This window comes from Amphiprion ocellaris, chromosome 15, assembly GCF_022539595.1.
Source record: "Amphiprion ocellaris isolate individual 3 ecotype Okinawa chromosome 15, ASM2253959v1, whole genome shotgun sequence".
NCBI classification, from domain to species: domain Eukaryota; kingdom Metazoa; phylum Chordata; class Actinopteri; family Pomacentridae; genus Amphiprion; species Amphiprion ocellaris.
This window is the reverse complement of record NC_072780.1, coordinates 3,987,621-4,013,313: the sequence shown is the minus strand read 5'-3', so window position 1 is coordinate 4,013,313 and position 25,693 is coordinate 3,987,621. Positions and strand designations below refer to the sequence as shown.

The 25,693-nt window shown below is 43.6% G+C and overlaps 1 protein-coding gene across 5 annotated transcripts in view; it reads right to left on the bottom strand.

Annotated features, from left to right (window-relative positions):
- The window catches only part of LOC111569694 (adhesion G protein-coupled receptor B1-like), a 108,622-nt gene that overhangs the window by 6,474 nt on the left and 76,455 nt on the right, over positions 1–25,693 (bottom strand). Inside the window, exons 2-19 of one of the 5 annotated variants that reach the window (XM_035948937.2) lie at positions 21,958–22,092; positions 12,104–13,010; positions 11,049–11,198; positions 10,862–10,960; positions 10,562–10,726; positions 9,977–10,141; positions 8,613–8,777; positions 8,342–8,506; positions 8,135–8,236; positions 7,923–8,029; positions 7,618–7,812; positions 7,407–7,475; positions 6,146–6,254; positions 5,482–5,625; positions 5,320–5,389; positions 4,978–5,080; positions 4,506–4,549; positions 2,620–2,746 (exon numbers count right to left, since the gene is read on the bottom strand). In XM_035948937.2, coding sequence (XP_035804830.1) covers positions 2,620–2,746; positions 4,506–4,549; positions 4,978–5,080; positions 5,320–5,389; positions 5,482–5,625; positions 6,146–6,254; positions 7,407–7,475; positions 7,618–7,812; positions 7,923–8,029; positions 8,135–8,236; positions 8,342–8,506; positions 8,613–8,777; positions 9,977–10,141; positions 10,562–10,726; positions 10,862–10,960; positions 11,049–11,198; positions 12,104–12,806 — 2,682 coding nt within the window. In that variant the 5' untranslated portion in view covers positions 12,807–13,010; positions 21,958–22,092. Of the gene's footprint in view, positions 1–2,619; positions 2,747–4,505; positions 4,550–4,977; positions 5,081–5,319; positions 5,390–5,481; positions 5,626–6,145; positions 6,255–7,406; positions 7,476–7,617; positions 7,813–7,922; positions 8,030–8,134; positions 8,237–8,341; positions 8,507–8,612; positions 8,778–9,976; positions 10,142–10,561; positions 10,727–10,861; positions 10,961–11,048; positions 11,199–12,103; positions 13,011–16,266; positions 17,206–21,957; positions 22,093–25,693 lie in introns of those variants that run through there. The other 4 variants (XM_035948939.2, XM_035948938.2, XM_023271982.3 and 1 more) reach the window with 4 other exon arrangements.

Below are 25,693 nucleotides of genomic sequence, written 5' to 3'. Positions count from 1 at the left end.
CAGATAGCTGCGTGTATAATCTCTGTTTGTCTCACACCTACTCTCATGGCTTTAATAAGGTTTTAACACCTCTGATCAAGCTGTCATCACCACAAAGCATGTGAGCTGGTTGAAAACTGCTTGGCCTACTGATAGAGAAGCCCTCACTGACAAATGGTGCGATTATATTTTTAATGATGTGTTAAGAGAAAAAGATGAAAAACAGCTAAGCGTCTTGAAAAAGGTGAGTGAGAAAATGTCCTGATACGTAATAAATCTGCAGGTATCAAATTAGCAGTGATAGAGGGGAAAGAAACAGACACTGCTTTGGCCTTCATTTGATTTATGATGGCCATAAATTCTTGTATTGGGGGCGTATGTGAAGCATGCTTCTAATACGTTTGCCATTCTTGATAGTGTCCTCGAATTTAAGTGGCACAGTGCTGAGCCTCGAAGGATTGTTCCCCTCTGTCTCAATATGTGCTCCACATAGGCTGCTCTGATATCCAAGCACAGCTGGTGAAGTCCAGCCTATGGCAGCCAAAAGACTAATTTACTGTGGCAAATTTGTCTCAGAATCTATCCAGCTACATCAGAAGCGCCCCAAAACAGATGGCAGATAGCAGTGGCAAGTTGTCTTTTTGCTTTAGCTTTTTACCGACTGTGGGGAAAGAAAAAAATAACACGGTTGATACAGTATGTTCTGCTCCCTCTTTCCTCAGTCTCTATATCTGGGTTGAATCTTGTACCATGGGCTACTCAGTGAAATCCAGACAGCCGCTTTGACCTAAATATGAAGCATGTCTCTTGCCCGTCCTTGACCGAATCACATGTTCTCATTTTGAATCAATCTAAAAGAGTTATTGAAGAAAAATGTGCAAAGAAACCTTTTAAATTAAAAAAAAAATAAAAAATTGTAGCAGCGGTCATGGGCGTCTGCTGTACTAACTGTACAGGCTGCTCTCCTGGGCCCATCATGTTTTGCAGCACACATGATATCTCAGAACTCCTGAAATGAGACCACATCGGATGCGAGATAACACGCTGCACTATCTGGCTGCTTTCACATCTCCTCACTCGTCTCTATTTCTGCCTCTTGACTTCTTGCTGGTGTTCCTCATACGGATCGCAAGAAGACTTATTGAAAATGTCCAGAGCACACATCAAAGGACGGATGGAGAGGCAAGCGAAGGGTGGTGTTGGTGTTGGGGTGGGGTGGGGGGTGGGGTGGGGGAAGGAACCATCAGTGCATGACCAGACGTCTGTCTCTCATTGGTCCGCCTCTCTGGCATTTTCAGGCTTGCTGCTGTGGCCGAAGAGGATGAAGGAGGAGGAGGAGGAGAAGGAAGAGGAGGTGGAGGTAGGGGGAGGGGGGGTGGATGTAATCGAGAATTCAGAGATATTGGCAGACGGAATGATTGGCGCAGCTGCCTTTTTACTGTCGTGGGAGGTTGAGGGGAGGAGGAGGGGGTATTTGCAGCCTCTAACAAATATGGGAACAGCAGCAACACAAACCCCATCTAGGATGTAAACAACAGGTTTGGGGGGAGGAGGAGGAGGGGGGGAAAGAAAAGATCCAGTGTTGAGGTTTAACAGCAGCAGAGATGCACTGCAGTCCAAATTCAGAAGGCTGGTTTTGCATCTGCCTGCAACAACTCAGCAGAGGAGGAGATGGAGGAAATGTGCAACTCCAAACTAATAGACATCTGTTGATTGTTTATTGTGTGCAGCAGCAACCTGATCTGAGCTGTGATGGACAGACTATTTCCTCTGTCCTGGAACGGCAGTTCAGAGAGGAGAGGAGGGGTCCTGTGTGCATGTGTGTGCATTTGTGTGCATATGTGTGTATGCGCGTGTGTGTTTTTCCCCCTCAGCATCTCGGTTATCAAAAATCGCACAGGCCGAGTTTGCGCTGCAGAAGCCGTTGCCACGGCAACTGGAGAGCGAGCAGCTTTAGAGGCAACACAGTCTAAAGGGAAAAATTACACATTGTCTTTGCGCATGAAAATACAGCAATGCACAATGGCACGATCTTTGCAATTTTGCCATTCAATTAAAGTTCCCCTGCACTCAGTCTGTGTAGTTTTTGTGAAGATGCATCACGCAAAATCATGCATGATTGGAAATTAAACAAAAAGAGAGAGATTTCAAACGAGCAGAAAGTCGTTTTGAGTGACTGCATTATTAATTTCGCGTTAATGTTTGTTCATTTCAATGCAAACACATATAAGCTACAGTCCCAGTGCAGCAGGAATATTTATCTGTTCAATTCGGCTGTGGAGCAGACTGCGAGCAAACGACCATGAAATCTACAAGCTCCCTGCAAAAAAAAATCGTCAAAATCCAATTCTTAACGCGTTAAATTTAAAATGCAATCCCTTGCATATCAACATGTTGCTCGGTTATTCTACATCTCCTTCAGCCTGGCTGCGATTCTCCGACACCTGCACGGAGACAAAGGAGCGCAAACAGCAGGCAGGCAGCGCTACAGCAAAGCGCTTCGAAAACAACAAGTCCTAAATACACCGCACCGCATCCGCACACACACACACACACGCACGCACACGCAAACACACTGGACGAAACACTGAAGATAAAATGTTGGCACAAAGAAAGAATCGAGACAATATTGTGACTTACCGAGTCGAAGTTGACGCGCGCTAAGATGGCGAAGGTGGAGAGGCTGTCACACACGCATTTGGTTCTGAATGAATGAACGGGGACCGCTCTGCAGCTCCGAGCAGACCAAGACCCAAGCAGAGAGGAACTGCACAGGGAAGGAGAGGGGAAGGCAGCGACGGGTTAGGAGAGGAGAGAGCTGACAGATCTCTCATGTGAATGTCTCCTTATGAGATTTTTGTTACAGATTTTAACAAGTGAAGAAATACATTTAAAGAAAAAACAATCCTACTTTTTTTTTTTTTTTTTTTGCCCCTTATGAATTTGGACTCACCCAATGAAAAGAAATGCATCTTTTGGACTTCTTATGTAACATTTAAAGACTAAAACATTGATGTATTTGTTCTGAGGTTTTATTTTTTAACACAACTTAAGGTTTGCATCTCAGTATGCATTTTAATTGCCATCTGTGGCATGATTAATTAGGAAGTCATCATTTGCATAATCTCTATCACTTCTTGCACTCTTTCTTCAGATTATTTCCAACACTTGTCCAGCTCACTGGAGACAATGGACAGCCTGTTCCCTCTTTTGAAGGGAACACTAAAACAGTCTGAATTATGAATATTTCTCCATTTTGAGTAAATGTCAGACAGCACAGAGGAGTTAAAGGCAACTAGCAGCAACCCGAGGCTCTGACTGACTACAGAGGGGGCAATAAAGCCTGTAGGTCCAGCCTGAGTGGTCACGGGAGGCCAGCCACAGGGCAAAAATCATCATGACAGAATTAGGCTTGGCTGCACGGTTTAATGTGTGCTGCCATATCATGCAGATGGGTTAAATGTTGCATCCTGAATTGTGCTGCAAAGCAGGCCCCCGGAAAAAAAAGCAAGTGCGACCCCGCGGATTATTTTATCTGCATCCATCTGGATAACGTCCAGTGATGGAGAAGCTAATGGACCACTTCCTGTGATCAGAGTGCTCTCAAGCATATGCAACTCTGCAAGCAAACAGTGACCCCCAAACCCTGCCATCAGCCAGAGCTTCATCCTCTGCCATTTGTGTCTCCATCCTGCCATTAATCACATCCGCTGTCAAAAATGAATCTAATTTGACTGGAGGCACATCACCCTCCCTCTGAAAGTATATGAGTTAATTACATTTTCTCTTCCAATTCTTTTTTTTGCTTTTGCTTACGCACCGAGCCTGCTTGTTGTTGCGATTTATGTAAAAGAAGGTGTGTTGAGTGCAGGTGCATTTCTTATCGGCCCTCCACAAGTATACAAATCTATCTAAATGCAAATGGTCCACCTGTGAATTGTTCAGGAGGGCACAGTGGCCCTGGAGTGATCCAGGCCCAGTCCTTCAAATGCACAAAGCATCTCTAAAAAAAACCCATCCCAAACAGCACAAACATTGACCTCAGCACTGACATATGAACAGAAGTGAGGCTGTGCGGCCTGGAGGCGCTGCGACAGATTTACTGTGATGTATGTAATGGGGTTAGAAGACTGTGTTTTCCCTCCCGAGGATGTGGCTCATTTAAAGTGATGCAGGAGACAGATCAAAGTGAAGTGTCACTCGGCTAGAACCACTGTGGATCATTAGGGGCTGTCATGTCTTAAGTCTGTGTGCCATGCAGTAAGTATGTCAGTCAGCTGACTGAGACCTGATGCTTCTGGCTGGGAGAGACAGGTCAACATAAACACGCTTTGTCCTGCTTATCAGAAATGACTGACATGAAAAACAGATGAAACATTGCTGCTCTCCCCATGTGTAAAGCCTTGGGGGGGAGAATGGAAGCATCTTGGCTACATGCGAGTAAATAAACTACAAGTATATCAGCTGATGAGCCAAAAAAAGAGAAATAGATGTGAGTAATGGCTGAACCGGGAAAAATAACTTACGTTTCACTTTCGTCCCATGAGAGGCACGTCTCATTCATAGTGCCCTGCAAAGAGGAGACAGATGGAGGAAGCAGTGTTAGGAATCTCTTGTAGAAAAAAGGAAATGTGTAGGTTGGGACACCTTACTATAAAAGTGTGAAATGCAACAGCTTGCTGCCAGCCACCTGCCCACATTTCTCACCAAACCTCCCCCCCCTTTTTTGCAATACACGCATGAAGCTAAAAACGGCTTCTTATCAGCTGCACAGACTAATTATTGCGCATGATTTCTCATCATCATCGACTGACCATTTGGTCGTGCTGTGATCTTTTGCCGGCGTTTCCAGCAGACACAAGTAAAGTAAAAGTCACAGTGTCACTGCAAATGTCAGCAAAATGTCAGGCTCTGTGCACTGTGGTGAGCAAACGCCCAGAGGGGGGCTGATATTTTTTCGTAAGGCTCCATTAGATTCGGTAACCATTAGGGACTTACGTTGTTTAGGTGGGGGAACTCGATCTCAACGGGGGACGACAGGAGAGTTGGATTGGGCTTGACGATTACCGACACCACCTTGGAGTTGATCAGGGTGGTGTTGCTGGGGAGAAGGAGGAAATCGCACAGTCAGTGTGGTGCAAATGAGACACTCTGGCAGAATGAATGCGGTAACATGAAATATCTGCGAGGCCTTACAATGAAAATGAAATCATAAATGTGAGAAAATACTGGAGTATAAAGGGAATGAGTCTTTCGACATTGAGGCGCCATCTTGTGACTACAAAATATATTTCATGGAAGGCCAGTTTCATCCATATAAGAGCCGAGAAATTGTATTACCTCTGGAAGGACAGAATAGAAGCGAGGTTTCTGTAGAGGACAATGCCGGTCACAAAAGCATCATTGCCATCTGGAACAAACAAAATACCTGCTCAGACTCACATTCTTATGACTATTTATTGGTTCATCTCCCACAAAATTGCTTTCTTTGTTTGATCTTACCAGTCTGCTCAATAGACAGAGCATCGCGGGACACGGAGATCTTCTCCTCAGAGGTTCTGACCCAGTCCAGCATCCCTCTCCAGCCCTTGACAGGGAAGGTGAAGTTGGAGCTACTGGTTGTTGGGCGCTTGTGGATGCTCAGCACTGAAAGGGACAGAGATGGGGAAATGGGGGCTTTTGTAAGCAAAGATCGTCGGCTTCTGCACAGTTTTTCCTATTGTCTAAATGAAATAATGCAAACGGTGGCCAAAGACACTCTGGCTTCTGAGCGTAGGAGTCATTTTCCACTAAATCCTGTGAGAATGTCGATGTTGCAGAGTCAAAAACAAGTCACACAAGTCACAGTGAAGTGATTAAGCATGTGACGTTTGGATTTCACACTCGGTTATTCTTACTGTACCTGAGAGACTGATAAGTTTGTGTGAAAGCCACACGTGGTGCAGTGCCAGATATACTCGCTCAGCATCAAGGAGACAAGTTATAATGCTACAGCTGATGGGCCTGACAGTTTGTCAGGGTGATAACTGATGCATTCTGCTGCTGCTTATACGGACTCTGGTTCGCAGGCGAGATTAAGATTGATGGACTCTCTGGCTGGAGAAAGGACAAATCATCCCGACTAGACATGAGCATAGAGCAGCTGGCAGAGGAAATTAGGGCTCACCTAAATTCTCGGTGACTTCATAAATGTCCTGAAAGCCGCTCATTTGCATACCGATCATGTTCACAAAGTCCTCGACAAGGCGGAGGAACTCTTTAATGTTGGCACCCATCTGGAGAAAAATAGAGAAGGAAGGGAGAAAGGAAAGGGTCAAAAATAGGGAGAAGGGGCACATTCATTTAAGTTTCATTATATGCAATTAGCACAACTGCAGGCAAGGCTTGCATGACCATATCTAGATTCCCTGCTCTTATGCCAGTTCAACTAGTACTTCTTCTTCTTTCAGAGAGCTCAGCAGTGGACTGAAAGGAGAAAAAAAAGCACATTTCTTGCTGCTATGCAACCTCAGAACTTCCTTAAGGCCATAAATGGGCAGGCTGTTGATTCATACTGTTTTTTTTTTTTTTTTTTGGTCCTCTCTCTCTCTTGTTCAGTGGAAGGGAGGGCTGCCTGACTTGCGTGTCTCTGACGCAGAACTGCAGCGATGTGGGTGTAAGGTGTGTGCTTGCATGCGATGTACTGTCTATGTCTCTTTACAGCAGCCATCAGTATGTAGGATGGCATGGACACTCACAGATTGCAGAGTGGGAGTAGTGATTTTCCCCTGATTCAGTCTCTCTCTCTCTGTTGCTGTCACCTTGAAGTGCTTTTCTCTTGTCGCAGTGGCCTTGGTAATTTACCCTCCTGTTTTTCGGTTTGTGCGTAAATGTGTGCTTACTCTCCACAGTGGGAGGCTTCTGTTTCTCGAACTTTTCCAACACTTTCACATCCCTTAGGCAGCTCGATTAGTAGGAGCTGTTTTCACTGTCTCACTTTAGCAGGAACATTCATAGAGTGTCTTCAAAGTGGGGAGAGAATATGTCAACAGGTGGTCAAGAAGTTCTGCTAAGTCTGTTTTAAGAGAAACTTATGAGTAAGTTAAAAGAAATTAGGTAGTGCTGGATGATAAATTGAACTCTGCACATGTAGTTTAATGCCTTTTTTCCTTGTAATTGTCTTTTTTAAGCTCCCAACATTGTCCTTTTATTGCATTCTAATTGAATGTTTGGGAGAAAGAAAGGGCAATTTGTAATTTTAATCAGCTACCCACCCGGCCAACGCAGCCAATTTAGTTTTTTTTTTCCCCACAAACTTGTCATCCACACTCTGACAGCTCTGTTTTTGTCCCTCACACATCACAAGCCCGCTAGCATAATAGACTTATTTTCTTCCCCTGCTAATATGCGCTCTAAATCACTCATACATACACCCTCTTATCACATACCAGCTGTGCCTCTTCCCATTTGTCACGATGTTCCTCCTTCAGTAGGTTGCTGACGGTCTGGACATAGTTCTGCGGATCATTAAACGGAGGCAGAGGTGTAAGAAGATGCCAAGCTCAGTTTAATTAGATACTATTTTTGGTCAGAGATGATGAGCAAGTGAGTGATGCAGGATATTAGTTTTAAAATATGTACATAGATAAACCAACTTACCTCCACATCAGCGTTGCTCAGCCTCAGCCTGGTTCCCTTGTACAGTTCAGTGGTGTTCTTCAGGATTTCCATGACGGCCAAGAGGTCGCCGCTGTACCTGGCGCCTTCATCAGAGGAGAATCTCAGGCGAGAAATCACCTCAGCGACTCCATCCACACTTTGTCCCATTTGAGCTTTGGAGATGTAGTCCTTTGACTGCAGACAAAGAGTTGAGAAGTTAAGCTTAACTTTTGGCAACACCACTGGGAAAACTAGCCATCTGAGAACAAAGGCATTTTAATGATGGTATGTTTTCGGGAGCTTACCAGCATCTGAATGTTCTCATAGTTCTTGGAGACACACTTGATGTGAGTTGGGTTCTCCCAGGAGGCGAGGCCTACAGCGTCAAGGGTGCACCGACGCAGAATCAGACCTGGTAGGGAGAGAAAGCAGACACTTGTTAGCAAAGTCGGCGGGAGGGATGATAGAGTCTAACCAGGAATAAAGACAAAGCACTTCCAGCATCCAGTCTCTGTACCTGAAGCGTCAGCAGGGCAGGCGATGGCAGCCATGTCTCCAGCGGGGGTTTTCTTCCACACAATATCGCCAGTGTTCTGTTCAGGGCAGATCTCATGGGGCTCTGAAAGTTTTAACGAATCAGGTATGATGCACTGAGTAATCAGTTTAATTCTGTATTGTGGCTATAATGCACTGAGAATAATTCAGTCGTTTTGGAGCCACTAACCGGGGCATCTCTTCTCATTGCAGCGCCTCTGTTCTCCAGATTCACCGGGGCAAGGTTCTCCTCCAAAGAAAGGCCCTTCACAGATTCTCTGTCTCTGCTGGATTCCTCCACCGCAAGTCTTGCTGCAGCTGCCCCATGTGGTCCACGCATGCCAGCGTCCATCAACTGTAAAAAGTATTTCACACCATGAACTCTGTACTGCGACATGCATGATTCATTTCTATTTTATCTGGATGGTGAATCTCAAATTGTTTTTTCTTTTTATATTTACCGGGACACTCCTTCAGGAAGCAGTTGGCTGACTCTTTCCAGCTACCGTGGCAGTCTGAACCCCCGTAGGATGGCCCGTTGCACTCTCTTGTCCTCTGCATGGTACCATTGGAGCAGGAAGCAGAGCATGCAGTCCAGGCAGACCATTCGTTCCAGTATCCGTCCACTAGAGGGAGGCAGAGGAACGCATAGGGAGAGAGTTATTGCCAGTGTGAGGACAAGACGGAGCCTCAGGCTGCAGGCATCACTCGCTGATGCTATTAACATTTCATGTGGCCTACTTCAGCTGAGTTTAAGTGAAACAGAAAGTTGGAGCTCAGTTGTCTGTCCTTCAAATACAACTGTATGTACATATGAACCTATAAGATCCTTAAAGCTAGAATCAAGTTTGCGCCATCATAAAAATCACATTGACCAGGAGACCAATCTTTTCCCACCATACTACTATAAAATAACAACTGTAGCTTTTAATAAAAGACCACAGAATCATAATGAAAGAAAATGGTTTTTATATTGAAGATTTAAATTTGGGAGGACAATATGACTGAAATGATTAAAACACTTAGAAATAGACTGTTGCTATTAAATGCTGTGCTGTAAGATGGTAAAACAGACAGAATAAAGTACACAGTCTGTAAAAAAAAACAAAAAAAACTCTAGATTGGTCAAAAAAAACCCCATTTCTATTATGCCAAATGGGTCATAAAGGATTACTTAATTTCCTAAGTCTCGCTGTAAATGATGTGTATAATCATCTCCCAGTAATGACTTGGCCCATTCTCTGTTTTATGCATTAACAGGAGTTCCGTTGTGGTGCACAGAGACATCTGCTGATGTTAAAGTGCAACTGCAGCAGGACAATGTCTGGATTAAATTACTTTTTTTTAAAATGAAAGCATACATCACTAAAACTAATGTGGAAAAAGTTATGAAAAAAGGCAAACAATAGCAGCAGTGTCTTGCTTTAAAATGAGTGGCACATGAGTAGGAGGCAGAATAGGAACGGACTCTACTTCTAATAGGCTGCCCGACCACGAGCGCAGAATGATTCACTGGTGGTTGTTATGAAGCTGCTGACTAATGCCCACAGGGGCTTTTACTGTGATTCGTCAGGTGTAATGTCAAGCCGCCACTGCAGTTGCTGTTTGTGATGGTGGTGATGCCATTAAGCGGTTTTAGTAGCTCTTGCATATGAATCACTTAGCTGAGTTGACTGTCATGAATTTTTTAGTAAGGTAGTAAAAGAACAAAACTGGCTATAATACAAGCTCTAACATGATTACATGCATCTTTTTTATACATTATACTGTGTGCCGCCAAATCTAGGACAGAAATATGAAAAAGTACTGAATACTTCCAACTTACCGGGGCAGACAGCAATGTTGCAGAACTTGGTTTGTCTTGTAGGGCCGCGGCAAGGCTCTCCTCCATTCTGGGGCAGCTTGCATATGCGAGTACGGTCACGATAACCACGACCACAAGTGGATGAGCACAAGCTCCAGGGGGTCCACTCATCCCAAGCACCATCCACTAGAAACGGGGGAACAGTTTTTGTTGAGTATTTTAAAATGTCAAACTGCTATTTTGAATTCACTGGAGTTTTATAATATCTAAGTAGAATAGGTGCATTTTATGAACTCTCCAGTAGGTGGAGCGGTCCTCCACACAACCTCAGCATTTCTTGGGAGATTTACTTGATATTGAACAGCAGCCTAATTTTCACAATCCAAATCTCAGAGTGTGAAAGCTCAAAACTGCCTCTCTAACTTGTCTGCTTCTTGTTATTGATTTCTCCTTTGTGACTGCTGCTGTATAAAGGGAAATCATTAACAGATGATGGCTTTCGCCTCTATTGTGCACTTCAAAGAGTGTGCCTAGCTTCTTTCTAGACAATACTCTCTTTTTTCCCCACTTATCTCCCCCCTCATATGTGAGCAACCAGGCACTGACCGGGGCAGACAGCGGTGTTATTGCAGGGTCGGTTCTCACGCAGGGGTCCGGTGCACTGGGTGGTGAAGGAGGAAGTGGCACAGACACGGGTTCGGCTCTGCCAACCTTCACCGCAGGACACTGAGCATGAGCTCCAGGGGGACCACTCATCGGTTTTAGCATCTACTGTGGAGAAGACGAATTGGATGGTCAACACAACAAACTTAAGATTTAGCTGGACTGAGATGCACCTTTAGCTTCTTGGGTATTCTTTGCAGGAAGTAACCTTTGTAAAATGTGCACAACATCTTGCTATCTCACCTGTTTGGGTGGCAACAACACCATGGTTGGCATCATCAGCATTGTCTCTCTTCAAACCGATGATGGCCCTCAGACCCTGGCTCCTGTTGCGCTCTTTGCCTGAGACAGTTTGAAAATTATATGATTATTGCACTGGATCTGAGCCAATTGCAGCAATGAAAGTGAGTAAATTAGCAAGTGGGCTTACCGATGCAGGGCTGAGGGTTGCAGGCACGTCCTTCCTCAACTGTTCCCTCGCACACGCCATCCTCGGGCTGGCAGGTTCGGCTGCGCACCTGGACTCCGCCGCCACATTCCTGGCTGCACACAGACCAGCGGCCCCAACCGGCCCAGCCCTCTGCAGGAAGAGGTAAGAAGAAGAAAGATCTTGAGCAAAGTTGGAAGAAACTATAGTGATGTAGCGGAAACTAAGTTGTGTAAAGGTTGGAATACTTAGTACAAAAGGTGTACAGAAGCACATTTCAGCAAAAATTCTCTAACTTCATATGTAAGGTCTGAAAGAGAGTAATATGTGTTTTATGTGCAGAGGATGAGCGAGGGGGACTCTTTGTGAGCACTCTCGCTGATAGATGTTCCATTTGAAATGGTGATTGTTTGCTTTTAACCACTCGGTGTGAACCGTGGCAGAGCGGCATTTGTGTGTGTGAGGGACGACTGGCAGGTTGCTATGGCGACCACAAGTGCAGCGCTTCGATCTCTGCTGCCGATTAACTGTTAGGTCTTTGTGCTCTTTTCTACCTCCCCCTCTGCCCCGGTCTAGAACACAAACATGCCCTCTATCTCCCCCGTAAACCCAAACTCCTTGCCAAGCAGTAAGACCAAATGGACAGACCAATGATGTGTGCAGTTTAGGAGGTCCTGCCACTTAGGGTTGGAGATGCAGGTAAATCTCTCTAACACCTCTGATTTACTTCTCATTACTTTGTGGCTGCAAAGTGCACATCCTCTGCCTGCACCTCTCTGCTCTATAGACGAGGCTCATTACCCTGAGCAGCTCCTAACACTGAGTGATAGCAGGCGTGGAGACGTCCTGCAGAGCTGCAGGGTGATAGGGAACATGACCCACCCACCCCCCCATCAACAGTCAAGTAGATGACATTACAAAACACAACAACCACAGCAAAACATGCTGTTCTTGTTTGTTTCTTTTGAGGTTAAATGTCTGCAATGTCTGAACCTCTTGAGATTTTTGAGTTTTTCTTTCACTTTGTTTCTACAAGCTTGGTCATGTTATGAACTTACTGATAATCTCAGCGTCACGTCCGTTGTCTCTGGGAACTGGAAGGCATTTCTCAACGTAGACACCACCCCTGTAGCAGCTTCCTGGCTTCCTCTTTGGGGCCTCCCAGCACTGGCAGGGTGTGTTCATGATGCCGCAGGGATAATCATGGGTGCTACTGGACAGGCACTTCTCCAGCCACTGGCACAGCATCTGGCAAGCAGGCATGCTCGGGTTCCTCTTTCCCACGACCAGAAACTCAGCCTTGAACTCACTGACATCGTTCTCCCCCTGCACGATCTCCAGGCCATTTCTTGGGGCAACCTTGCGGATCTGAAGGAACTGCTTGCTAGACTCCAGGTAGGTGACAGTGGTTGAAGCGTCGCACAGCCTGACCACCTCATCAAAGCTCTCCATGCCCAGGTAGGTACGGGAGGTCTCAATGAATGAGTCGAACTGGAAGGTTCTGATCTGGCGGGGCACGCAGGAGTCGGTGGGCTTGGTGATCTTCATGTAGACGGTGTAGCGGCGAGGGTCGGGGTTCTGCAGGGTCCAGGAGCACGGTGTGGATGGCAGGGTGGTCGTAGAGGAGAATACACCGAAGAAGCGGCTTTGTTCCAGGGTGGCACAGGTGGCGGAGGCAGGGCCGGAGGGAGTGCAGGAAGTCAAACCGAAGAAGAGCAGGATCAGGGCCACACAGGGGCCGGTAAGAGCTGACCACGCCATTGGGTCGGCTTAGCTTGAGGACGGTGTTGAAGTTGTTGTATCTGTGACTGCTGGTTTTACCAGGTGGTTTCTTTGACTTCTTTGTTGCAAGTTACTGCACTTGTTTCAGATCTCTTAATTATCTTCACAACCTCTCTGAAGAACTGTTGGATTTATACTTTTTAGTGTTTCAGACAGTATGTCATGTCTGTACCAGAGAGGGAGCTGCAGAGAAATGAAGAAAAGGAGAAAGAATTTTGTCATTATTCTCCAACATCTAATTAATCATAACAAAAGACCAGATATTAGCATACAAGATAGGAGCTTTCTTTTAATACAATGCATTGTTTTCCCAAATATTCATGAGCCGCATTTCAACTGGACTATTGTCAAACTAATATTTATGCATCAGGGATCTGCCTCTGATCTGTACCACAGTGTTTCAGGCTATGTTTCAATGATCTAAAATGCCCTGTTCTTGCACATAATTGCTTAGTGCAATTACAGTCCTTCACAGCAAGCTGGTATCTCCAAGCTTTTGCTCTTTCCTCCCACACACTGAACTGTACTGTGAATCATGTGCGTCAGTCTGACGTCCATAGAAGCATTGCCACTGGCAACCACAGACGCTTATTAGTTCCATTATTTGTGCAGTGCACTCCTCCAGTTGAGTGGTAAACAAGAGAAATGGATAGTTTGCGTCCGTTGTGAGGTGTGATTACATACTCTGCTGTGGCATCTCAACAATTGCTTTGGGAATATTTCCTGCATTACATACCACAGCATAAAGTTAAATAGCAAATGCATCTGGAGTGACAAATGATTGTCACACTTGCATCTTGCATATTAGGGCAAATACAGACATGTTATAAGGCAGATGCATGAACATTTCACATGTGCAAGTCACTAAAAGCTACTCTTAATCATGCATTTTTTTCTCCTCTGCAAAGAGGGTGCATGCATACAAATTAAGCATCCACAGTAGTCTTGACTTTTCTGCACTTAGTAACTTATTTTGCAAACATGCTTTATCTAAATCTCACTTTATCTTGCAGAGATTTTGAGCTCTGTCATTGTGTGAATAATCCTGCATTAAGAAAGAGCACAGAGTCAAAGTCAATGTCTCTGTGCGGACTGGACCAACAGAAGTAAATGGAAGATGCTCCTTACAGCTCGGAGGAACACTGTTGCTCAGCAACATCTTTCACATGCAACCAAGGCTATTCTTCTGCTTTCTCACATTTTCCTGCTTACTCTTTTTTCAGTGATTATTATCAGCTGAACACATCAAGAACATCATCCACTGTGAAATATTACACATAAATTGTTATCAGGAATTACATTGGGTCTCTATACAGGAACCCTAAGATGTAATTCAGACTTTGCATTAAAGGCATGCATGTGCTGTTTGTGATTAAGGGGTTAATCACACAGGAAGGGCAGTGCAGAGACACAGTAGCACAATTGGCACCTATAGCGACAGTCGGTTTGAGAAGCACCTGCACTCTTGAAGCAGAGAACTCATAATTACGTTCCTGGCATCTCTTTTCACATCTCTGCCTCCCGCTCTGCCTCCCTCTAGCCCTCCCTCTCCTCTCTGTGAGAAACGCAGCAAAGACCTCTGCTTTGTAGAGGTGAGTCTCTCTCTCTCCCTCCCGCCTCCCAACAACCGGAAGCTCCATGAATGGGTATCTGATGAGGCGCAGAGTGAAAAGTCCAGCTGTCATGAGCGAACTCGGTTTCTGTGCTCTTTTGCCACACAGACTCTCCCTCACTCCCCCCTCCTCACCCATCTTTCTGTCCCTTCCCTTTGCTTGGTCCACTTGCTGTCGTCAACAACATTTCTGCATAGCAGGCAGCCGAAAGAGCAAGCAGTTTGTTGTTATGGAGACAGGGTTTATTTTTGCAGATCAGTGTGAAAAAGCATGGAAACTGCAAAAATTATCATCAGCGACATGCTCTGTATTCATGCTGCTGTACGCAGTTTTGTAGAAGCCTGTCTCATTAGAGATACAGCAAACACTGAGTGTATAAGCAAGAGAAGCAAGGCTACTTTGTAAAGCAATAATAATTGTGCTGCATTTGATGAGATGTGGCATTTTCACTGGCTGTTAGGGAACGTCTGCAGGTGATTAAGTAATTTGCATGAAAGCTGTAAAAAGATGCCCTGGAGTAAACACTGATTTCCATTAGGGATGAAGAGGATAGAACAGTGCTTCCCTGCAGACATAAAACTTCTATAAAATTTAAATATACTAAGAGAAAACCAATTACTTTCCATCTGATGCTACACCCTGAAAGCCTGTAGGTTGTGATTTTCCAGCTGTCAGGTTTGAGCTTTTCTGCCTCGGTGTTGTTGAAGATGGGATTTCTTTTTCCCCCTTGATTGAAACTGCATGAAGTACAATAGACATAGACTGACAACCAGAACGCCTCATTCTTTTCTTTGCAGAGGCAAACTTAAGAAAAGCCATTTTCGAGGCATCCTCACAGGTCATCCTTCACCCAGAAATTGCTCATGCTTTTTCTTCCTTTTCATGCAGTACTTGCGCACGTGTGCAAGAAACTGGAGCACTAGACGGCTTTGCTGCAAAGCTGTGTGACAGCAAAGACATCAAACAGCAGAACTAAACAAATCACTGCAGATTGCTGGCATGAAGTCCAGGCATCCTGGGGCTAAGTTTTAGGACTGAGTGTGTGTCTTCAGATTCAGACAAGGGTTTGAATGAACTCCTTTCTCCTAGAAAAGTGAGAAAATTAAGAGTCTGTTCATTTCTCACTTGCATAGACTTTGCTTTTTGTGCAGGTTTATCAAAAACCTTCACTAAGGTCTCATATTGAACTACTAGAGATGTTTAAAGCATGTCTGCTGAAAAAGCATCTGCAATAGACAGCTTTCTATTAAACTTAACTGCTTTGCATCTTCCACAACTGCACTCAAATCTACCATACAGTCTAAATAATGCGAGAAAACCGGAAAGTTCTGCTGAGCAACCTGTTGCCACAGTCTAACTTTCTGTTGCTGAGCTGTCACGTCACCTTGACGCAGCGGCATGACAAAGTACTATAATGCTGCTCTAGTATCCGGCTGCTTAAGCGGCAAAGTGCTGCGAGAACTTTCCAACAGTTCAAGCGATCTGTAGAGGAAAGGAATATTATGGGAAGAAACAATTTTGCACACAGGAGCTGAAACATGATGCAGAATGCAATGCAATAGAGACAACGTCGCAGGAACATTTGAGCAGAAGAAGTTGAGAGTTAAGAGTTTCAGCACCACGGACAGCGACTCTGGTGCTGAAACTCAGTCAGACGCAGCAGGAACAAAGTCAAACGTCACTCATCCTCACTGTGGAAACTTTCAACCATCTCTGCCTTAACATAGACATGGAAACATACAAAACGCAACACTTGTACTTTTGCGAATCACAGAAAAGACGCGTAAAAGCGCAAAGAACCACGAGGCTTCTTCCTCTCTCCTTACCTTGAAAACGTTTCTTTGAAGTCTCGTCAGTGGCTCTCTAACCTCTCGTCCAGCTGGTTCGGATCTGGACTCGGGTAGCAGCTGCTGATCTCAAAGTCTGACTCGACTCAAAGTCTTCGGGTCGGCGCTCTGGCCAAAACTTTCGCAGTGTTTGAAGCCGCCGAAAGAACGCGCCAGGTCCAAGCCCGACCCGGACAGGTCGATCCCAAGCTTCAGTGCAGTCCACTCTCACAAGCAAAGAAAAAATAAAGTGACTCTATCAAACTCCAAAGAGTTTACTACCAACTGTGTTTAGCTGCTATATCCAGAGAAACTGGCGTATAGCGAAAGGACAAATTGGTTATATCGGAGCTCCAGCAGACAGTCCGTAGAAGCAAACGCTGTGGTCTCGGTTGTCTTTTTCTCTCTAAGCTCCAGGATAAAATGTTGGTACTTCTACTCCCGGCTTCGGAGTCTTCTTGCTTGTGGTCTTTGCACTGCAAGTGGGTCCAGTCTCAGTGTAGCTTGTGGCCTCCTCTTGGAGCTATTTATCCAACCCCGCCCCCCCTTGCTTCAAGTTGGAGTCAGTGCGTGGATGGAGTGCTGGAGTGAATGAGACAGCACCAGAGGACGGGGAGGGGAGTGTGCGGGGGAGACGCGTTTGTGTGAGCGCGCGTGTGCGTGCGCAAGTGTGAGAGTGACTATGTCAGCGCACGGAGGAGGGAGGGAGGGAGGGAGGGAGTCTGAAGAGAGGGGAGGGATCTGTGCAGGGAGACAGAGACAAATGATTATGAACACCAAACTACGCAGATATCAACGCAGAGCCAAAGGTATACCGGAAAGAGGATCAATGGGAAAGGTGTGCAGGCATGAAAATGAATTGCCTTCACATCGCCATGAGACTTTCCAGTGCGCACAGAGAGGCGCAGCTGTGGCACCGTGCTGATCTATGAATTATTACAATATATGAACATTTAATAAACAGCCATGCATTTATTCAATACATGTAAAAATAATACAGGCTTCACTCTCACGTGTTCATTCAGGGCATTAAGGGATGATCCCTCCCTTTGTTTAGAGCTCATTAACATTTAATTAAAGTTATTAAACGCTCGCGTCATGTGAGTTAGTTTGTAAACTCGTGCGTGCAAAATGCATGATTTACGCACACGCAGGGACAGCATCTCCTCAACCAATTAAAAGTGGAGGTGCGGCGGTGCAGGAGAGGAAACACGGGCGTGCACATCATCTCTGTCTGTCTCTCTGTCACACACAAACACACACTGACATAGACAATCACACACATGCACACAGGAATAGGCCTCCTCCCTCCCTCCCTCCCTCCCTCTCTCACACAGTCTCTCTCTCTGGGGATGTGGGAGGCTCTGGGTAGTTCTCAAAGTGTGAAAGGGATAACCTGACGTGGGTGTCGGCTTGTTGGTGTAATGTTGGCTGCATTCCTCTTCTTGCAAAACTACATGAGAGAGAGAGAAAAAGCTCACTCAGAATAAATTGGTGACTGTCTAAACAGCGTGAGTCAGGAAGTGTTGAACACAGGAGCTGATAGGAGGGATCATCAGTCATCAATCGTTGTCCTTTTTTTCAATTATGTCCCCCAGTTTCCTCAAAGACCAGTGGGAGTGCGGAATCACACTGTGTTGTGGTGGCACAGACCTTTTTTAGGGGGGAAATTGCTGCTATAATTTAATGAACAACACAGAAATGTAATTTCCTCCTCTGTTAATTAGTTCCCCCTGGTGCATTTAGAGGAATGTGCCTCAGATTGAGGGTTTGAAGGAGCTAACCTGACCTTTGGTTAAGGTGACCCACAGGACTAAGTGTTCTCTGGAAAATGTGGTCTATTTTGAACACACTCTGCAATTTCAGGCTGCTTTTAAAGAGCCCTAAATATCACCTCTGTTAAGACACAGGAAAGAATCTACATAGTGTGTTTCTGATTGTGAAAAACGAGAAGAAATCATGACCAGAAGTTACTAAAATGTGTAAAAGTGCTTCTAACTTGTCTGTTAGTCATGAGATTGGTGAAGTTGGTGGCAGCTTTAGTTCTTTAAAAACATTTTGTTTCATCAAGTATCATAAATATGCAATTTTGTGATAGTTTTACTGACTCAGTAGTCGTTTTTGTATTAATTCAGTAAATATAATAGTATTCAATAATAAAACATACATTATTGGATTCATTAGTATGTTTTCTTTGCTTAGCTCTTCTTTATAGTCATTTAATTAATTTTGTAAATTGAATTTTCACTGTATGTGTTTACTAGTGCTAGATTTTTTGGTAATTTATTGCTGTTTAAACAATGAATCTGTAATTAAAGCATCTTCTTTCATTGTGCTGATAACCTTCTATCCAGGGACCTAGAAACGCTGCCATATGGAGGTGGCATTTGCTCTTTTCATTGCAACACGTGTGAACTGTGAGTGTGTAGACAGTGCTGCCAAATCCCTTCAGCGAGTTACACTTAATAACATTTCAGACAGTTATGAGAACAGCTGCAGCGAATCCGTGTTTGCTGTTTGGACCTCAGGGTTGTGACGCCAGGATCATGAGTAAGAACAAGCATTTGTATTTCTCCTCACATGCGTACGAATAAAAATGTGTCACTACAAACCAAAACCCTGCGACAGAAGTCACGTCACACATATGCAGCGCGTCTTGCCACACAGCACGACTTGATCCCACAGCCTTCTGCTCTCAGATACTGTATATTATAGCCATGAGAGCTCATAATCACCACATACAGTGTATACAGTCGTGGGAGCGAGCAGTCAGTAATTACAGTACTTTCAGTTCATTCTAATGCTGTAACCTGCTTTTATTTGATATTAGTCATAAAGATACACCTTATTTGCTCTGTGGATCCAGTTTGCAGTGACAGAGTGTATCACTGAGAAGATGAGAGCAGAAAAAAATGTTCATTTTTAACTTTTTTTATTAGGTTATCACAGAATGAACAAATCCCACAAACTTCTCCCCCAGTAAAGCCTCCGTCGCAGGTTTATTCAGGTAGATAAAGGCAGAAGAAATATGAAATTTCACCCCATATTCCTTTCGCTGTTTGTGCAGAGGGCTTCTCAATGGATGTACCAAATGTATGCCCAGCTGTGTAATTAAATGACCTTTTAGAAACCCAGCGTGTGAGAAGTTTGACCCATTAGTCAAAGACTTTTGCATGTTAAATGGGGGTGGCAGGGAACCAGGAGGATTAATGAGTTGTGATGATGTTAGTTAGTGGTACTAAGCCTGGTGGGAAAACTCTAAAAGGCCTGGAGAAAGAAAAACAGACAGCAAATGTAGAGTATCTGTGTCTGCTGCCCTGAAGTAAAGTTGTTTAACCTCCAGCTACTGAACCAGAGCAGGTCAGTGGCCAGAACTACAGCTGTGGCAACGTGTGCATGCATGCAGCTAATGTGGGAGTAATTAACAAACACGCACCATGGCCTGATACACAATGATCTAATTCTAGACAACCAGAACTTCCCCCTCTGAGCATTTGCACTTGCTTTTTTGAACCGCGAGTGCCTTCTGGTTCGCCAGTGCTCATTTACAAGGGAGGCGTGGGCTGCTGCAGGCACAGTTACATAAACAAATGCCCATATAAGTAAGTGCGAGAAAGTAAAAAAAAAAACAAAAAAGTTTTGAGGAATCACCACTGCGCCTCGCCACCTACTGCCTCCACACTCTTTCCACAAGAGCCAGGAAATCCCTCTCACTGTAGAGATATTTTGAAAGCACTTATATTCCCAGAAAGAGACATTGAGGTCACATACAGGCAAATCCCCTCATATAGCTGACTCACAGGATGCAGATTTCTCTGTGAAGTGAGTGACTGTAAAAGCAGCAACAGGGTAAATCTAGGACTGTTCTTATGAGAACAACTGAACGGCATTGATTTCTGCACCTTACCAGACGTCTTCAGAACAGGCCTCGCTTCACCAAAATGCGTTCCTACTTTGCCTTCCTGCTGCTTGCAGCTATGATGGGATATGAACCCTAGATGGTGCTGTTTTTAGATGAAGCTGCAGGAGGTTGTTCATGCGTAAACCAGTAGAGAGGAGGGTAGGGTTTCTTGATTAGAAAGACAGAATTATGACACAAACAGAAGAGAATATGAAATTTATGAATAATTATTGCTGACAGGATGCAGAATGCAGAGCGTATTTGGCTTGCTTGAGGAGCTAAATGTCTGACTTTGAGTTGATTTTGACTGAAAGTCTTGCACAATCGAGTGGCTGCATATGTTAAAAAGCACTTGAAGTTGCACTTGCTCCCCTTCGGGGGATAATAAAACCATCAAAGAGGCTAATGTTTCAATGCTGATGCCTCATGTAATGTAAATGTACTCATATTTTTCCATCTGACACTCCAGTACCTACATATGTGCATCTGTATTTTGTAGTTCACTCCATACTAGAGCATCCGGTGTGTCCTCCAGGTGCTTGTGTAATAAGTCAGCTGTGTCGTCTGTGTGCCGAGGCTCTTGTTTTGTGCAATAGGCAGATTGTTGAGAATCCAATTAACTGAGATGTTTCCTGAAATTGTCCGTTTCATGCTGCACACCTGCTGTAGCTTTATTATGAGTGGCAGTTTAAAGGAGAGGGAGAAGACAGAGAGTCGCAGATAGAGGCATCAAGACGCTTTCAATGTTTTTTTTTTCTTTTTCTCTGTCACTCCGGGTCTTTGTCCTTTTTTTTCTTTCCAATAAACAGCAGAACTAGGACAGACCTAGTTTAAAGGGTAAGAAAGCGACAGGTTGGTGCAAAAACCAATTATCATGACCTGTGCTTGCAATTCGCTCCTCACAAAGCAGACGACACCTCGCTCTGTTTAAGAGGTCTCAGTCCTGTTGGCGGTGCAATATTGATAAACTGCGGCAGTTCATCCTTTCTCGAACGCATCTGTGTGACCTGAGAAGGCTGGAGAAAGACTGCACGTTGGATAAGGAGTGCTCACTGTCTTCTGGCTGTAAAAATCTGAGCAGTTACTGTAGCTTTTATTGCTAAATGAGGAACAAATCTAACCGCACAATAATGATATAGCAACTAACAGGTTCTTAAATCCTCCCAATCAAGAACATTATGTAGATAATGATAAGGTAGTGAAGAGCAGACTGCTGGGTATTCTAATAATAAACCAGGCTAACAAATAAATAACTGGGCCAGTGGTCATTAAAATGCTTCATATATGTAATCTTAATTAGGAGGTTTCACAGGTACATGGCTTTTCATTCATTGAACGTCTCCATTCAGCTGGTGAACCAAGATTTCAGTAAACAATCTTTTCATTTTGATATTTTTTTTGTTAATCAGCCAGAAATGTTCTTTTAGGTTTGAATTTTTTTCAATCAGCATGTGCAGAAACTATCTGTTCCAAGTGTTCTTTTTTTTTTTTTTTTTGTTGTGTTTGTGTGGTTTCATGTTATGCGTTGGCCGAGACAATGTGAAACAAAAGACAAAAACAGAAATCATGGTGGGCGTGTGAAGGCGGAGAGCATAGTCCTTCCACCGCTTTGCTCGGCCTGGATTTTAAACGCTGGTGAAATATCTCTTATGATACTTTTGATGCATGGTTTCTGTTTACAAAATATTCAAAGATATTGCTAACTTCACTTAGTGGGTGCCAATTACAGGAAACAACTTTTTTCTATCCCTAAAGTAAAAGCATGTAGGCTTCATTTCACTTGCGATTACCTAATGCTTGTCCTTCTGGCCTCTATATAACTCCGTTTAGCTGCAGCCGGCCTCCTTCATGTGTTGTAATAGTCATCGTAAGAGGCTCCTGGCAGAACAGGCCGCCCTGTCTCCTCACTCCAACACAAGAGCTCCCTGAAAGCCACAAAAAGAGAAGAGCGTTAGGTCACCCAGTTGTATGATTTATCTTGCATGTACAAATAAACGGGGTTGCGCAAGATGAAACTGAAGCAAAATAAGTGGCTTTCTTCTAAATACGGGACCAAAAAGGAGACCTCCCAATTAAAGAGGAGAGAGGAAAACAAAAGAATTTCCAAAACCTCTTCAAGTTAAAAGCTACATTTCCTCTCATCTCTGTGAAGCCTGCCACAGTTTTGTTGTGTTTCCTGCTCAGCTTCTCCCTTTTCTCTGGGCTCTTGTCTTCCTCTTCACCCCCAGTGAAGTGACTGACAAGAGAAGAAGAGCCGCCGATGACAGTGAGCGGATATGTTTCAAAACTAATCTGCTGGAGTCCTTTAGCTGTACATCACTGTCTTCACCAAACATATCTTTCAGAAAAACTCTTATCAGTCAGCTCAGTATGACAACCTACTCACACAAAACACACTCCATGTTCTGTTAAACACTCCCTTTGCGGTTTGATCCATCAGTGCTGCACTTGTTCATCTGTTGAAATTATAAGGTTGCTTTCACCAGTGACATTTGGAGATGTCTGTTTTGCCACCTTCCCAGCCAACTGCATGACTGAGCAGATCATATAATCTGTTCTTATTGAGACAACAAATGGCAGCAGAGAAGAAACTGCAGGCCTGAGCTCAGTTATATCATGTTGCTCAGATAATATCCTCGTTTTGTAGTCAAACAGAAACTTAAATTATTTTAATTAGACTCTTAATCTTCACCAAGGGCTCTGAGTAACTTGCCAAACATAAAATTTCCTCAATATGTCAATTAAAAAGCTTAATATCATAATCTTGGTATCAGTGCTGTATAAATATACTTTTTAGGAAATGTGAATAAAGTGAAAATTAAGAATCTTAGTGGTTTTATGGTTCATACATTCTCAGATTCAGTTCTACAGTTCACACTGAGCAGGACGGACACCAGGATGGAGTCTCCCTCCATTGATATCCCACAGGGCTCATCAGCTGCTCATAAACTCAGCCATTATCTCCGATTCCCATCCCTCACTGCTTTCTGCTGAACATCCCGGGCGGCGGCACAATTGTTTCAGCGATCAATGTGGACATCGAGAAGGGAAAAAAAAACGGCCAGAAAATTCTGCCATTTGACTCGAGACAGAAAATTGATTTTTTTCCTTTCTAATGCAACATACAGAGGAGTTGAACTGCACCTGATGACTTCTTCTTTAATGCAGGAATGAGATCACACGGCTTGTCATCGGGTCAAGCTTGAGGTGCACAGCTAGATGTTGAAAAGTGTGCACTGAAATGCGTTGGTTTTTGGTTTGTGTCAGCTTCATACGAGGGAGATGAATAATTTGCCACGAACGCAATGTCCATTTTAATCCAGTGGAGTCTTCCCTGCTGCTCATCATCACTTGCAGCAACAACAACAAAAACAACAGAACACAACAAACCGTTCTTAGTCACCATGTCTATGAAAGGGCTGGGATTCATTAAGTACAGATGAAGCAGGTGGTGTGAATTTAATAAACGCCAGAGAGGGAGAGAAAGAGCGAGAAAGAGATGTAGGCATGTAGCGGGGTGACTCACTGGAGTTTCGCTGCACTGAGTGCCAGAGGAAGGCCTCTTCTATGACAGGTTGCTGTGGAGGAAACTAATCCTGCTGCAGGAAAGACATACATGGTGTTACCTGTGGATGAGTAGTACGGTGAAGCCCGAACAACTGGGGAGAGCAGGAAAAATGTGGACAAAGCGGAGCCTGGCTGGCCTTGAGGCTGTGACTCACTTCTTGTCTAGCTATTGAAAGGAGTGACATAAATTTCAGGGAATCAAAGAGGCAGTGAGATAAGAATTTTCACTACTACACTGTGCCGTAACTTGACTTTAACGACGTTCGAATGAGACGAGCAAGCTGGAAAACAATGAAACAATAAGCAGCTTTAGGGTAGAGATGCTTGAGCACTTTCTGACATTAGATTCTTGCGTTTGTCTATAAAATACAAAGCTACAGCTGTGCAGGTAGCTCAGAATCCAGAAGGAGGAACAATGTTTTATATGTTACTTGATGGACAGTTAATTAACCCTCATGTTGTTCTGCAGGTCAAATTGACCCATTTTAAAGTTTGAAAATGTGGGGAAAAAAAACATTTTCACAGTGAAACTTTTGATGTCCAAATTTTCAACTTTTTTGGGAAATTTTTGAAAATTTTTTGGTGGAAAAAAGAAATGTTAAAAAAATGTTTCTTAAAAACATTCACAAAAAAATCAACCAAAATCCAGCGAATTTCACTGGATTTGGTAGATTTTTTTGTAAATGTTCTTAAAGAATATATTAGAAGTTTTACTGATATATATGTAGCCACTTCAGATATTTTTAAGATTTTTTTTGGAAGATTTTTACAAATTTTTAAAAAATATTTACAAGAATTTTCTTGCCAAATTAGGAGGATTTTTTTAAAAATAAAAGTTTTAAGGGAAATTTTTAAGGAATTATTGGAATTTTCTTCCTAAATGTTTTGCACATTTTCAGAAATTTGGGGAATTTTTTTGCTGAATTTTTGGATTTTTTTCAGACAAGGAATCAATACTTTTTAGTGCCTGTAAATGAAGACAACAGGAGGGTTAAAACAAAGCATGAGAAAGCTACTGACCCATAATGACTCATGTTGCATTTTCCATGTCTCCTCTGAAACCTGCAGAGAGATTCAAGTAGAATCTTGCATAATCCCAACAGCCTGCTTTACAACCACTATTTCATAACAAGTGCTACCATATTATTAATTCTCAATATTTTACAGTTTGTTCACAGGGAGGTTAAAAAAAAACACGGTGCGAAAATCTAAAAATATATATCAGACGTACTGAGCTGTAAATGTGTAAATACGGACGTCATTAGCGAGTTTTCCCACACAGTTTCACCTCTTTGAGGGTAACTACCTGAAAATGTAGACCTGGCACTCAGTCCCTCGCTGCTTGGCTAAGGAATAAACAGACATTACAGCTTTTCACCAGCATAATTGGAGCCAAATAGGTTATATTAATATTACATGAAAATTTCTTCATTGCTTAATTTGTGTTGTGATGGATAAATGTCCCTGTTTGGTAACATTTCAGCAACATTATAGCATCCTGTCTCCGTCTACTCAAACAGAAGCGAGATGAGCTACTGTGGCTCAAAAGGGATTAGACTCATTCTCTCCCAAATGAGAGGTCTGCAAAGTTAAATTATGTGGCTCTAAGCTGTCCAAAAAAGATTAGTGACAACTTGTGATTGTGTAACGCTTGCATTTTTTAGAGTAAAAACCAGAGACCATTTCAATATTACCTTCGCTTGGGTATTTTACTGTTCCTGTGCAATGCAATCTATAATCTGAACCTGCAAGACTCTGCAATGCAGGGTGCAATGCTGGTTGTCTGGCACAAATATCTCAAGAACGTTTGGACATATTGCCAGAAAGAAAAAACTCTGAGGCTGGAGTTTGACATTTTAGGAAACATGTTGATTTACTTTATAGCTAAGAGTTGAAGACATTTATAATTTCCGCTGTCAGGTTTGTACGGTAATTATGTATAAAAATCAGCAAGATTTT